This window comes from Salmo salar, chromosome 13, assembly GCF_965601325.2.
Source record: "Salmo salar chromosome 13, fSalSal1, whole genome shotgun sequence".
NCBI classification, from domain to species: Eukaryota; Metazoa; Chordata; class Actinopteri; order Salmoniformes; family Salmonidae; genus Salmo; species Salmo salar.
In genome coordinates, this window is record NC_138303.1 from 2,834,132 (window position 1) to 2,848,551 (window position 14,420).

Sequence of the window (14,420 nt, forward strand, 5' to 3'; positions counted from 1 at the left end):
AATAACTATTTTCCACCGGTGCGCGTCTTGGAGCAACCTCTGGTATAAGTGAAATCACCTTGGGGGGGGGGGGGTACGAACAAAGGATACAATTTAGGAAAGTCGCATTTCTCATCGAAATGCTGGTGAGTTACCGCTGCTCTGATATCCAAAAGGTATTTCCATCTGTAAGTAATAATGCAAAAAAAAACTTTCTGGAAATAACACACACACACACACACACACAAAAAGATACTGCAACGTTGCTTTGGAGCCAGGAACCAGGCGAGCATGTCTATTGTCGACATCTTGATACAGTCATGAAGGAGGCGCGACACTGCCTCATCCCACTCAGGAGGTTGAAAAGATTTGGCATGGGCCCTTAAATTCTCAATAAGTTCTACAGCTGTACAATTGAGAGCATCTTGACTGGCTGCATCACTGCTTGGTATGGCAATAACACCGCCCTCGATAGCATGGCGCCACAGAGGGTGGTGCGGACAGCCCAGTACATCACTCGGGCCGAGCTTCCTGCCATCCTAGACCTCTATACCAGGCAGTGTGAAGAGAAATGATCTCCCTGCCATCCAGGACCTCTATACCAGGCAGTTTGAAAGGAAGGCCCTATAATTGTTAAAGAGTCCAGCCACCCAAGCCAATGACTGTTCTCTCTGCTTCCGCATGGCAAGCGGTACCATTGCATCTAGTCTGACACCAACAAGATCCTAAAAAGCTTATATCTGCCAAGACATAAGACTGCTAAAAAGCTAACAAAATGGCTACACGGATTATCTGAGTTGACCTGAATGTTATTCTTATTTTTGCACCGTCTCTATGCAGACTCACAGGACACTACACATTCACACACACACTGTCACTCCAACACACACACAAACACTCACGCCATCATTTGCTCACTCACACATAATATGCACATGCATTTACAGTGCCTTGCAAAAGTATTCATCCCCCTTGTCGTTTTTCCTATTTTGTTGCGTTACAACCTGTAATTTAAATTGATTTTTATTTGGATTTAATGTAAAGGACATATACAAAATAGTCCAAATTGGTGAAGTGAAATGAAAAAAATTACTTGTTTAAAAATGTTAAAAACAATTTAAAACGGAAAAGTGGTGTGTGTATATGTATTCACCCCCTTTGCTATGAAGCCCCTAAATAAGATCTGGTGCAACCAATTACCTTCAGAAGTCACATTATTAGTTAAATAAAGTCCACCTGTGTGCAATCTAAGTGTCTCATGATCTGTCATATGATCTCAGTATATATACATCTGTTCTGACAGGCCCCAGAGTCTGCCACACCACTAAGCAAGGGGCACCACCAAGCAAGCGGCACCATGAAGACCAAGGAGTTCTCCAAACAGGTCAGGGACAAAGATGTGGAGAAGTACAGATCAGGGTTGGGTTATAAAAAAAATATCTGAAATGTTGATCATCCCACAGAGCACCATTAAATCCATTATTAAAATATGGAAAGAATATGGCACCACAACAAACCTGCCATGAGAGGGCCGCCCACGAAAACTCACGGACCAGGCAAGGAGGGCATTAATCAGAGAGACAACAAAGAGACAAAGATAACCCTGAAGGAGCTGCAAAGCTCCACAGCGGACATTGGAGTATCTGTCCATAGGACCATTTTAAGCCGTACACTCCACAGAGCTGGGCTTTACGGAAGAATGGCCAGAAAATAAGCCATTGCTTAACCTGTTAGGGCTAGGGGGCAGTATTGACACGGCTGGATAAAAAACGTACCCAATTCAATCTGGTTACTACTCCTGCCCAGTAACTAGAATATGCATATAATTATTGGCTTTGGATAGAAAACACCCTAAAGTTTCTAAAACTATTTGAATGGTGTCTGTGAGTATAACAGAACTCATATGGCAGGCAAAAACCTGAGAAGATTTCATGCAGGAAGTGGCCTGTCTGACAAGGTGTCGTTCTTCTTGTCTCTGTTTATTGAAGAGTGAGGATCTTAGCTATAACGTGACACTTCCTACGGCTGCCATCGGCTCTCAGAAGGCGGCAAAATGCTGAATCGTGGCTTTGCAGGCTCTGGCTGAAAAAAAGTAGCGCGTTTGGGTAGTGGCTGGTTACAGTACTGTGAGACTCAGGCTCGTGCCCGCGTCGACCGAAAGCTTTCTTTTCCTATGTCTGTTTACCTAAAAGGATATTCCCGGTCGGAATATTATCGCTTTTTTACGAGAAAAATGGCATAAAAATTGATTTTAAACAGCGGTTGACATGCTTCGAAGTACGGTAATGGAATATTTAGATTTTTTTTGTCACGAATTGCGCCATGCGCGCGACCCTTAGTTACCATTCGGATAGTGTCTGGAACGCACGAACAAAACGCCGCTATTCGGATATAACGATGGATTATTTTGGACCAAACCAACATTTGTTATTGAAGTAGAAGTCCTGGGAGTGCATTCTGACGAAGACAACAAAAGGTAATCAAACTTTTGTAATAGTAAATCTGATATTGGTGAGTGCTAAACTTGCCGGGTGTCTAAATAGCTAGCCCGTGATGGCTGGGCTATGTACTTAGAATATTGCAAAATGTGCTTTCACCAAAAATCTATTTTAAAATCGGACATATCGAGTGCATAGAGGAGTTCTGTATCTATAATTCTTAAAATAATTGTTATGCTTTTTGTGAACGTTTATCATGAGTAATTTAGTCAATTGTTAGTGAATTCGCCGGAAGTTTGCGGGGGGTATGCTAGTTCTGAACGTCACATGCTAATGTAAAAAGCTGGTTTTTGATATAAATATGAACTTGATTGAACAAAACATGCATGTATTGTATAACATAATGTCCTAGGGTTGTCATCTGATGAAGATCATCAAAGGTTAGTGCTGCATTTAGCTGTCTTCTGGGTTTTTGTGACATTATATGCTAGCTTGAAAAATGGGTGTCTGATTATTTCTGGCTTGGTACTCTGCTGACATAATCTAATGTTTTGCTTTCGTTGTAAAGCCTTTTTGAAATCGGACAGTGTGGTTAGATTAACGAGAGTCTTGTCGTTAAATAGCTGTAAAATAGTCATATGTTTGAGAAATTGAAGTAATAGGATTTTTAAGGTATTTGAAAATCGCGCCACTGGATTAGACTGGCTGTTGCGTAGGTGGGACGAATTCGTCCCGCCTAGCCCAGAGAGGTTAAAGAATAAAATAAATAAACATTTGGTGTTTGCCAAAAGGCACGTGGGAGACTCTCCAAACATATGGAAGCTCTAGTCAGATGAGACTAAAAGTAAGCTTTTTGGCCATCAAGGAAAACGCTATGTCTGGCACAAACCCAACACCTCTCATCATCCCGAGAATACCATCCCCACAGTGAAGCATGGTGGTGGCAGCATCATGCTGTGGGGATGTTTTTCATCGGCAGGGACTGGGAAACTGCTCAGAATTGAAGGAATGATGGATGGCGCTAAATACAGGGAAATTCTTGAGGGAAACCTGTTTGTCTTCCAGAGATTTAAGCTGGGACGGAGGTTCACCTTCCAGCAGGACAATGACCCTAAGCATACTGCTAAAGCAACACTCGAGTAGTTTAAGGGGAAACATTTAAATGTCTTGGAATGGCCTAGTCAAAGTCCAGATCTCAATCCAATTGATAATCTGTGGCATGACTTAAAGATTGCTGTACACCAGCGGAACCCATCCAACTTGAAGGAGCTGGAGCAGTTTTGCCTTGAAGAATGGGAAAAATCCCAGTGGCTAGATGTGGCAAGCTTATAGGGACATACCCCAAGAGACTTGCAGCTGTAATTGCTGCATAAGGTGGCCCTACAAAGTATTGACTTTGGGGGAGGGGGCGGGGTGAATAGTTATGCATGCTCAAGTTTCTTTTGTCTTATTTCTTGTTTGTTTCATTATAAAAAATATTTTGCATCTTCAAAGTGGTAGGCATGTTTTCTAAATCAAATGATACAAACCCCCCACAAATCCATTTTAAATCCAGGCTGTAAGGCAAGAAAATAGGAAAAATGCCAAGGGGGTGAATACTTTCGCAAGCCACTGTATACTGACTCCACACACACACACACACACACACCCACACACACACACACACACACACACACACACACACACACACACACACACACACACACACACACACACACCACACACACACACACACACTACTCTGTTTATTATATATCCTGTCACCTTGCCCTATACATATCTACCTCCATCACTCCAGTATCCCTGTCTCCTATACATATCTACCTCCATCACTCCAGTATCCCTGTCCCCTTCCCCCTATACATATCTACCTCCATCACTCCAGTATCCCTGTCCCCTTCCCCCTATACATATCTAACACTATCGATCCAGTATCCCTGTCCGCTTCCCCCTATACATATCTACCTCCATCACTCCAGTATCCCTGTCTCCTTCCCCCTATACATATCTACCTCCATCACTCCAGTATCCCTGTCTCCTTCCCCCTATACATATCTACCTCCATCACTCCAATATCCCTGTCTCCTTCCCCCTATACATATCTACCTCCATCACTCCAGTATCCCTGTCTCCTTCCCCCTATACATATCTACCTCCATCACTCCAGTATCCCTGTCTCCTATACATATCTACCTCCATCACTCCAGTATCCCTGTCCCCTTATACATATCTACCTCCATCACTCCAGTATCCCTGTCCCCTTCCCCCTATACATATCTACATCTATCACTCCAGTATCCCTGTCCCCTTCCCCCTATACATATCAACCTCCATCACTCCAGTATCCCTGTCACCTTCCCCCTATACATATCTACCTCCATCACTCCAGTATCCCTGTCCCCTTCCCCCTATACATATCTACCTCCATCACTCCAGTATCCCTGTCTCCTTACCCCTATACATATCTACCTCCATCACTCCAGTATCCCTGTCCCCTATACATATCTACCTCCATCACTCCAGTATCCCTGTCTCCTTCCCCCTATACATATCTACCTCCATCACTCCAGTATCCCTGTCCCCTTCCCCCTATACATATCTACCTCCATCACTCCAGTATCCCTGTCCCCTTCCCCCTATACATATCTACCTCCATCACTCCAGTATCCCTGTCCCCTATACATATCTACCTCCATCACTCCAGTATCCCTGTCCCCTATACATATCTACCTCCATCACTCCAGTATCCCTGTCACCTTCCCCCTATACATATCTACCTCCATCACTCCAGTATCCCTGTCCCCTTCCCCCTATACATATCTACCTCCATCACTCCAGTATCCCTGTCCCCTTCCCCCTATACATATCTACCTCCATCACTCCAGTATCCCTGCACATTGTTAATATGGTACTGGAACTGACTTTTAAAATATTTCCTGTATATAGTATGCTTCCTTAATTCATGGTGTATTTCATATCTCTTATTATTATTTCTTATGTGTTTTTGTTCTTCCTTGATATTTTTAGTATTACATTGCTGTTTATTACTGCATTGTTGGGGTTAGAGCTAGCAAGTGTTGAAATACATAGACACACCCACCAGAGAGCAGCATAGGGTCTTTGTCCACAGTCTTCCCAACGTGGTCTGATTCCCCAGTCAGAGAACTCTCATCTATCTTCAGGTCATTTCCCTGGATCAGGATACCATCCGCTGGCAACAGGTCCCCTATAGAAAGCATACAATACATACAGTACATAACGTTATACATATAGGTACAGATACAATATATACAGTATACAGTTGAAGTCGGAAGTTTACATACACTTAGGTTGGAGTAATTTAAAAATTGTTTTTCAACCACTCCACAAATTTCTTGTTAACAAACTATAGTTTTGGCAAGTCAGTTAGGACATCTACTTTCTGCATGACACAAGTCATTTTTCCAACAATTGCTTACAGACAGATTATTTCACTTATAATTCACTGTATCACAATTCCAGAAAATGATGTCATGGCTTTAGAATCTTCTGATAGGCTAATTGACATCATTTGAGTCAATTGGAGGTGTACCTGTGGATGTATTTCAAGGCCTACCTTCAAACTCAGTGCCTCTTTGCTTGACATAATGGGAAAATCAAAAGAAATCAGCCAAGACCTCAGAATAAAAATTGTAGACGTCCACAAGTCTGGTTCATCCTTGGGAGCAATTTCCAAATGCCTGAAGGTAACACGTTCGTCTGTACAAACAATAGTACGCAAGTATAAACACCATGGGACCACGCAGCCGTCATACCGCTCAGAAAGGTGACGTGTTCTGTCTCCTAGAGATGAACGTACTTTGGTGCGAAAAGTGCAAATCAATCCCAGAACAACAGCAAAGGACCTTGTGAAGATCCTGGAGGAAACAGGTACAAAAGTATCTATATTCACAGTAAAACGAGTCCTATATCAACACAACCTGAAAGGCCGCTCAGCAAGGAAGAAGCCACTGCTCCAAAACTGCCATAAAAAAAGCCAGACTACGGTTTGCAACTGCACGTGGGGACAAAGATCGTACTTTTTGGAGAAATGTCCTCGGGTCTGATGAAACAAAAATAGACCTGTTTGGCCATAATGACCATCGTTATGTTTGGAGGAAAAAGGTGGAGGCTTGCAAACCGAAAAAAACACCATCCCAACAATGAAGCACGGGAGTGGCAGCATCATGTTGTGGGGGTGCTTTGCTGCAGGAGGGACTGGTGCACTTCACAAAATAGATCATCATGAGGTAGGAAAATGATGTGGATATATTGAAGCAACATCTCAAGACATCAGTCAGGAAGTTAAAGCTTGTTCGCAAATGGGTCTTCCAAATGAACAATGACCCCAAGCATACTTCCAAAGTTGTGTCAAAATGGCTTAAAGACAACAAAGTCAAGGTATTGGGGTGGCCGTCACAAAGCCCTGACCGCATCCTATAGACAATTTGTGGGCAGAACTGAAAAAGCGTGTGCGAGCAAGGAGGCCTACAAACCTGACTCATTTACACCAGCTCTGTCAGGAGGAATGGGCCATAATTCACCCAACTTATTGTGGGATGCTTGTGGAAAGCTACACGAAACGTTTGACCCAAGTTAAACGTTTTAAAGGCAATGCTACCAGATACTAATTGAGTGCATGTAAACTTCTGACCCACTGGGAATGTAATGAAATAAATAAATAATTCTCTCTACTATTATTCTGACATTTCACATTCTTAAAATAAAGTGGTGATCCTAACTGACCTAAGACAGGTAATTTTTACTAGGATTAAATGTCAGGAATTGTGAAATACTGAGTTTAAATGTATTTGGCTAAGGTGTATGCAAACTTACGACTTCAACTGTACTCCTATAGGTGCAATGTACAGTATACATACATACATATACACACATTATACTACTATTGTCCTGGTCACCTACAGTGTTATCTAAACTCAGCCAAAGAAGAAACGTCCCTTTTTCAGGATAATGTCTTTCAAAGATGATTTGTAAAAATCAAAATAACTTCACAGATCTTAATTGTAAAGGGTTTAAACACTGTTTCCCATGCTTTTTCAATGAACCATAAACAATTAATGAACATGGAACGGTCGTTAAGACACTAACAGCTTATAGACGGTAGGCAATTCAGGTCACAGTTATGAAAACTTAGGACACTAAAGAGGCCTTTCTACTGACTCTGAAAAACACCAAAAGAAAGATGCCCAGGGTCCCTGCTCATCTGCGTGAACGTGACTTAGGCATGCTGCAAGGAGGCACGAGGACTGCAGATGTGGCTAGGGCAATAAATTGCAATGTCCGTACTATGAAACACCTAAGATGGTGCTACAGGGAGACAGGACGGACAGCTGATCATCTTCTCAGTGGCAGACCACGTGTAACAACACCTGCACAGGATCGGTACATCCGAACATCACACCTGCGGGACAGGTACAGGATGGCAACAACAACTGCCCGAGTTACACCAGGAACGCACAATCCCTCCATCAGTGCTCAGACTGTCCATAATAGGCTGAGAGAGGCTGGACTGAGGGCTTGTAGGTCTGTTGTAAGGCAGGTCCTCACCAGACATCACCGGCAACAACGTCGCCTATGGGCACAAACCCATCGTCGCTGGACCAGACAGGACTGGCAAAAAGTGCTCTTCACTGACGAGTCGCGGTTTTGTCTCACTGGGGGCAATGGTCGGATTCGCGTTTATCGTCGAAGGGATGAGCGTTACACCGAAGCCTGTACGCTGGAGCAGGATCGACTTGGAGGTGGTCTGGGGTGGTGTGTCATGGTCTTGGGCGGTGTGTCACAGCATCGTCGGACTGAGCTTGTTGTCATTGCAGGAAATCTCAATGCTGTGCATTACAGGGAAGACATCCTCCTCCCTCATGTGGTACCCTTCCTGCAGGCTCATCCTGACATGACCCTCCAGCATGACAATGCCACCAGCCATACTGCTCGTTCTGTGCGTGATTTCCTGCAAGACAGGAATGTCAGTGTTCTGCCATGGCCAGCGAAGAGCCCGGATCTCAATCCCATTGAGCACGTCTGGGACCTGTTGGATCGGAGGGTGAGGTGTAGGGCCATTCCCCCCAGAAATGTCCGGGAACTTGCAGGTGCCTTGGTGGAAGAGTGGGGTAACATGTCACAGCAAGAACTGGCAAATCTGGTACAGTCCATGAGGAGGAGATGAACTGCATGTAACACCAGTTGTCATGGAGAGAAGACCAAGGCGCAGCAGGTATGTGAATACTCATATTTAATTTCCAAAAAAAGGAGTAAAGCATCCACTTAACAAAACAATAAAGGTGACAACAGCAACAGTTCTGCAGGCTATTAACCTGTTAGGGCTAGGGGGCAGTATTGACACGGCTGGATAAAAAACATACCCGATTTAATCTGGTTACCACTCCTACCCAGTAACTAGAATATGCATATACTTATTACATATGGATAGAAAACACCCTACATTTTCTAAAACTGTTTGAATGGTGTCTGTGAGTATAACAGAACTCAAATGGCAGGTCAAAACCTGAGAGATTCCTTTACAGGAAGTGGCCTGTCTGACCATTTGTTGAACTTCTTTTCCATCTCTATCATTTACTAAGGATCTCTGCTCTAACGTGACACTTCCCACGTCGTCCATAGGCGCTCAGAGCCCGGGAAAAAACAGAATGTCGTCATTCCAGCCCCAGGCTGAAACACATTATCGCCTTTCTCAAGTGGCCGATCAAGGGACACTGGCTTATGCGCGTGACCCCGACCGCCCCCGCCTTTGGGATTTTTTCCTCTGTTTGCCGAAAAGGAGATTCCCTGTCGGAATATTATCGCTTTTCTACGAGAAAAATGTCGTAAAATTTATTTTAAACAGCGGTTGACATGCTTCGAAGTACGGTAATGGAATACTTAGAATTTTATTGTCACGAATTGCGCCATGCGCGTGACACTTCTTTACTATTTCGGATAGTGTCTGGAACGCACGAACAAAACGCCGCTATTCGGATATAACGATGGATTATTTTGGACCAAACCAACATTTGTTATTGAAGTAGCAGTCCTGGGTGTGTATTCTGACGAAGACAACAAAAGGTAATGAAACTTTTATAATAGTAAATATGATTAAGGTGAGTGCTAAACTTGCCGGGTGTCTAAATAGCGAGCCCGTGATGCCTGGGCTATGTACTTAGAATATTGCAAAATGTGCTTTCACCAAAAAGCTATTTTAAAATCGGACATATCGAGTGCATAGAGGAGGTCTGTATCTATAATTCTTAAAATAATTGTTATGCTTTTTGTGAACGTTTATCGTGAGTAATTTAGTAAAATGTTAGCGAATTCCCCGGAAGTTTGCGGGGGGTATGCTAGTTCTGAACGTCACATGCTAATGTAAAAAGCTGGTTTTTGATATAAATATGAACTTGATTGAACAAAACATGCATGTATTGTATAACATAATGTCCTAGGGTTGTCATCTGATGAAGATCATCAAAGGTGAGTGCTGCATTTAGCTGTCTTCTGGGTTTTGGTGACATTATATGCTGGCTTGAAAAATGGGTGTCTGATTATTTCTGGCTTGGTACTCTGCTGACATAATCTAATGTTTTGCTTTCGTTGTAAAGCCTTTTTGAAATCGGACAGTGTGGTTAGATTAACGAGAGTCTTGTCTTTAAATGGCTGTAAAATAGTCATATGTTTGAGAAATTGAAGTAATAGGATTTTTAAGGTTTTGAAAATCGCGCCACAGGATAGCAGTGGCTGTTACGTAGGTGGGACGAATTCGTCCCGCCTAGCCTAGAGAGGTTAAACGCAGTGCAAAAACAACCACCCACAACCCCAAGGAAAAACACACATACCTATATAGGACTTCCAATCAAAGGCAACTCAACAAACCTGCCTTCAATTGGAAGTCCCAATCAACAACACAATCATTCACATACAAAAACTGCCACGTCCTGACCCCAAAACTAATACAATAGCTCCATCTGCTGGTCAGGACGTGACAGTACCCCCCCTCAAGGTGCAGACCCCGGAATGCACCTACCAACAGAAAACACCAACAAAAAACCCATAAACACAAACCCCTAAACAATAAGGGAGGGAAGGGAGGGTGGCTGCCGTCACCGACGGCACTGTGCTACACCCTCCCTCCCCAACCCACCTATCCTGGAGGTGGCTCAGGTGCAGGACGTGGACCTCACTCCACCTTCGGCGTCGCCCACTTTGGTGGCGCCGATAGCTGCACCGGGCAGACGGACCACTCGTGCTGGGCCGGAGGACAGGCGGGCCACTCGGGCTGGGCCGGAGGACAGGGGTGCCACTCGGGCTGGGCCGGGGACGGGGGGCCACCGGGCGGGCCGGAGGCGGGGGCCACTCGGGCTGGGCCGGAGGACAGGGGGGCCACTCGGGCTGGGCCGGAGGGCAGGGGGGTCACTCGGGCTGGGCCGGAGGGCAGGGGGGCCACTCGGGCTGGGCCGGAGGGCAGGGGGCCACTCGGGCTGGGCCGGAGGACAGGGGGGCCACTCGGGCTGGGCCGGAGGACAGATCCGGTCAGATCCCTGGCAGATCCGGTCAGGCGGGCACCTCTGGCAGATCCGGGCAGTCGAGCCACTCTGGCAGACCCGGGCAGTCTGGCCACTCTGGCAGACCCGGGCAGTCTGGCCACTCTGGCAGCTCCGGGCAGTCTGGCCACTCTGGCAGCTCCGGGCAGTCTGGCCACTCTGGCAACTCCGGGCAGTCTGGCCACTCTGGCAGCTCCGGGCAGTCTGGCCACTCTGGCAGCTCCGGGCAGTCTGGCCACTCTGGCAGCTCCGGGCAGTCTGGCCACTCTGGCAGTTCCAGGCAGTCTGGCCATTCTGTCAGTTCCGGGCAGTCTGGCCACTCTGGCAGTTCCGGGCAGTCTGGCCACTCTGACAGTCCCGGGCAGTCTGGCCACTCTGGCAGTTCCGGGCAGTCTGGCCACTCTGGCAGTTCCGGGCAGTCTGGCCACTCTGGCAGTTCCGGGCAGTCTGGCCATTCTGGCAGTTCCGGGCAGTCTGGCCACTCTGGCAGTTCCGGTCAGGCGGGCCACTCTGGCAGACCCGGGCAGTCGAGCCACTCTGGCAGACCCGGGCAGTCGGGCCACTCTGGCAGACCCGGGCAGTCGGGCCACTCTGGCAGACCCGGGCAGTCGGGCCACTCTGGCAGTTCCGGGCAGTCTGGCCACTCTGACAGTCCCGGCAGTCTGGCCACTCTGGCAGTTCCGGGCAGTCTGGCCACTCTGGCAGTTCCGGGCAGTCTGGCCACTCTGGCAGTTCCGGGCAGTCTGGCCACTCTGGCAGTTCCGGGCAGTCTGGCCACTCTGGCAGTTCCGGGCAGTCTGGCCACTCTGGCAGCTCCGGGCAGCCGGGCCCCTCTGGCGGCTCCTGACTAGCGGGCGGCTCTGGCGGCTCCTGACTAGCGGGCGGCTCTGGCGGCTCCTGACTAGCGGGCGGCTCTGGCGGCTCCTGACTAGCGGGCGGCTCTGGCGACTTACGACTGGCGGGCAGCTCTGGTGACTGTTGACTGGCGGGCAGCTCTGGTGACTGTTGACTGGCGGGCAGCTCTGGTGACTCTAGACTGGCGGGCAGCTCTGGTGACTTACGACTGGCGGGCAGCTCTGGTGACTCTTGACTGGCGAGGCTGGGCTGACGCACTAGACTCCTGATGCGTGGGCCTGGTACAGGACGTGCCAGCCTGGAGACACGCACCTCCATGCTAGTGCGTCTAGCGGGAAACACCGGACCGAAAGGGCGCACTGGCAGTCTTGAGTGCAGGGTTGGCATCACCCCTTCCGGCTCGATGCTCACCTTGCCCTGGCACCTGTGGGGCGCTGGTACTGGGCGGACTGGGCTGTGCGTCCGTATAGGCGAGATGGTGCGTACCTCAGCGTAACATGGCGCCCTCCACCTCATACGCACCTCCCTGTAGTCACGGGTAGCTGGCTTACGGCTCTTCCCTGGCCTGGCCAAGCTAACCGTGTGCCCCCCCCCAAAAAATTATTGGGGGTGCCTCTCGGGTTTCCTACCCAGCCGTGTTCCAGCAAAACGTTCCCGTTGGTTCCTCTGTCCAGCTGCCTCCACTCTCCTGAGTGCCTCCACCTGTTCCCATGGGAGGCGATCCCTTCCGGCCAGGATCTCTTCCCAAGAGTAGGCTCCCTTGCCGTCCAGGACGTCCTCCCATGTCCATTCCTCCCTTTTTTTCTCCTGTGGCTTCCTCCTCTTCTGCTGCTTGGTCCTTTGGTGGTGGGTGGTTCTGTAACACCAGTTGTCATGGAGAGAAGACCAAGGCACAGCAGGTATGTGAATACTCATATTTAATTTCCAAAAAAAGGAGTAAAGCATCCACTTAACAAAACAATAAAGGTGACAACAGCAACAGTTCTGCAGGCTATTAAACGCAGTGCTAAAACAACCACCCACAACCCCAAAGAAAAACACACACACCTATATAGGACTTCCAATCAAAGGCAACTCAACACACCTGCCTTCAATTGGAAGTCCCAATCAACAACACAATCATTCACATAGAAAAACTGCCACGTCCTGACCCCAAAACTAATACAATAGCTCCATCTGCTGGTCAGGACGTGACACTGCAGTACTTAATGCAGCTGGTGGCCACACCAAATACTGACTGTTACTTTTGATTTTGACCCCCCCTTTGTTCAGGGACACATTATTCAATTTCTGTTAGTCATATGACTGTGGAACTTGTTCAGTTTATGTCTCAGTTGTTGAATCTTGTTACATACAAATATTTACACATGTTAATAAGTTTGCTGAACATAAACGCAGTTGACAGTGAGAGGACGTTTCCTTTTTTGCTGAGTTTGTCCTGGTTACCTACCGTATTATCTACCTTCAGATCATTGTTAGTTGTGTTACATTGTGTGTCTGTCTTTATTGATTTGTCGAAGGCTTTTGACACCGTGGACCATGCTGTGTTAGTGCAAAGGTTAAAATGTTGTGGAATTACTGGTCATGTGTAACAATGTAGGTTCCGTCCCTCTCTTCGCCCCAACCCGGGCTCGAACCAGGGACCCTTGCACACATCAACAACTGACACCCCACGAAGCATCGTTACCCATCGCGCCACAAAAGCCGCGGCCCTTGCAACACAAGGGGAAACCCTACTTCAAGTCTCAGAGCGAGTGACGTCACTGATTGAAACGCTTTTAGCGCGCACCACCGCTAACTAACTAGCCATTTCACATCGGTTACACTTACCCCCCTTTTGACCTCCTCCTTTTCCGCAGCAACCAATGATCCGGGTGACGGCACCAATGTAACAGTGTAGGTTCTGTCCCTCTCTTCGCCCCAACCCGGGCTCGAACCAGGGACCCTTGCACACATCAACAACTGACACCCCACGTAGCATCATTACCCATCGCGCCACAAAAGCCGCGGCCCTTGCAACGCAAGGGGAAACCCTACTTCAAGTCTCAGAGCAAGTGACGTCACTGATTGAAACGCTATTAGCGCGCACCACCGCTAACTAACTAGCCATTTCACATCGGTTATACATGCTCTAGATTGGTTTATAAATTACCTATCAAATCGTACACAATGTGCAATGGCGGATGGTTGTTGTCACGACTTCCGCCGAAGTTGGAGCCTCTCCTTGTTCGGGCGGCGTTCGGCGGTCGACGTCACCGGCTTTCTAGCCACCACCGATCTATGTTTCTTTGTCCATTTGTTTTGTCTTGATTGTACACACCTGGTTTCCATTACGTTATAATTTATTCCCTATTTAACCCTCTGGTTCCCACATGGTTTTGTGAATGTTTGTTCATTGTTAAGTGGTCGCTCTTTTGTGTCGAGCTGGAATATTTTCCCTGTATGGAATTAGTTTGTGATTTATTCGTGTAAAGTACGTTTTTACTCAGTTCTGTGTCCTGCGCCTGACTCCGTCCTACCCGCTGCACACTGACACTTGACATTTGTAAATCTGAGTCCATAGAGGTGTGCTCAGGTG

At 47.2% G+C, this 14,420-nt stretch overlaps 1 protein-coding gene across 1 annotated transcript in view; it reads right to left on the reverse strand.

The window, feature by feature from the left end:
- The window catches only part of LOC106593269 (plasma membrane calcium-transporting ATPase 2), a 335,713-nt gene that overhangs the window by 308,057 nt on the left and 13,236 nt on the right, over positions 1 to 14,420 (reverse strand). Inside the window, exon 5 of the mRNA XM_082959776.1 lies at positions 5,518 to 5,643. Coding sequence (XP_082815902.1) covers positions 5,518 to 5,643 — 126 coding nt within the window. The remainder of the gene's footprint in view (positions 1 to 5,517; positions 5,644 to 14,420) is intronic.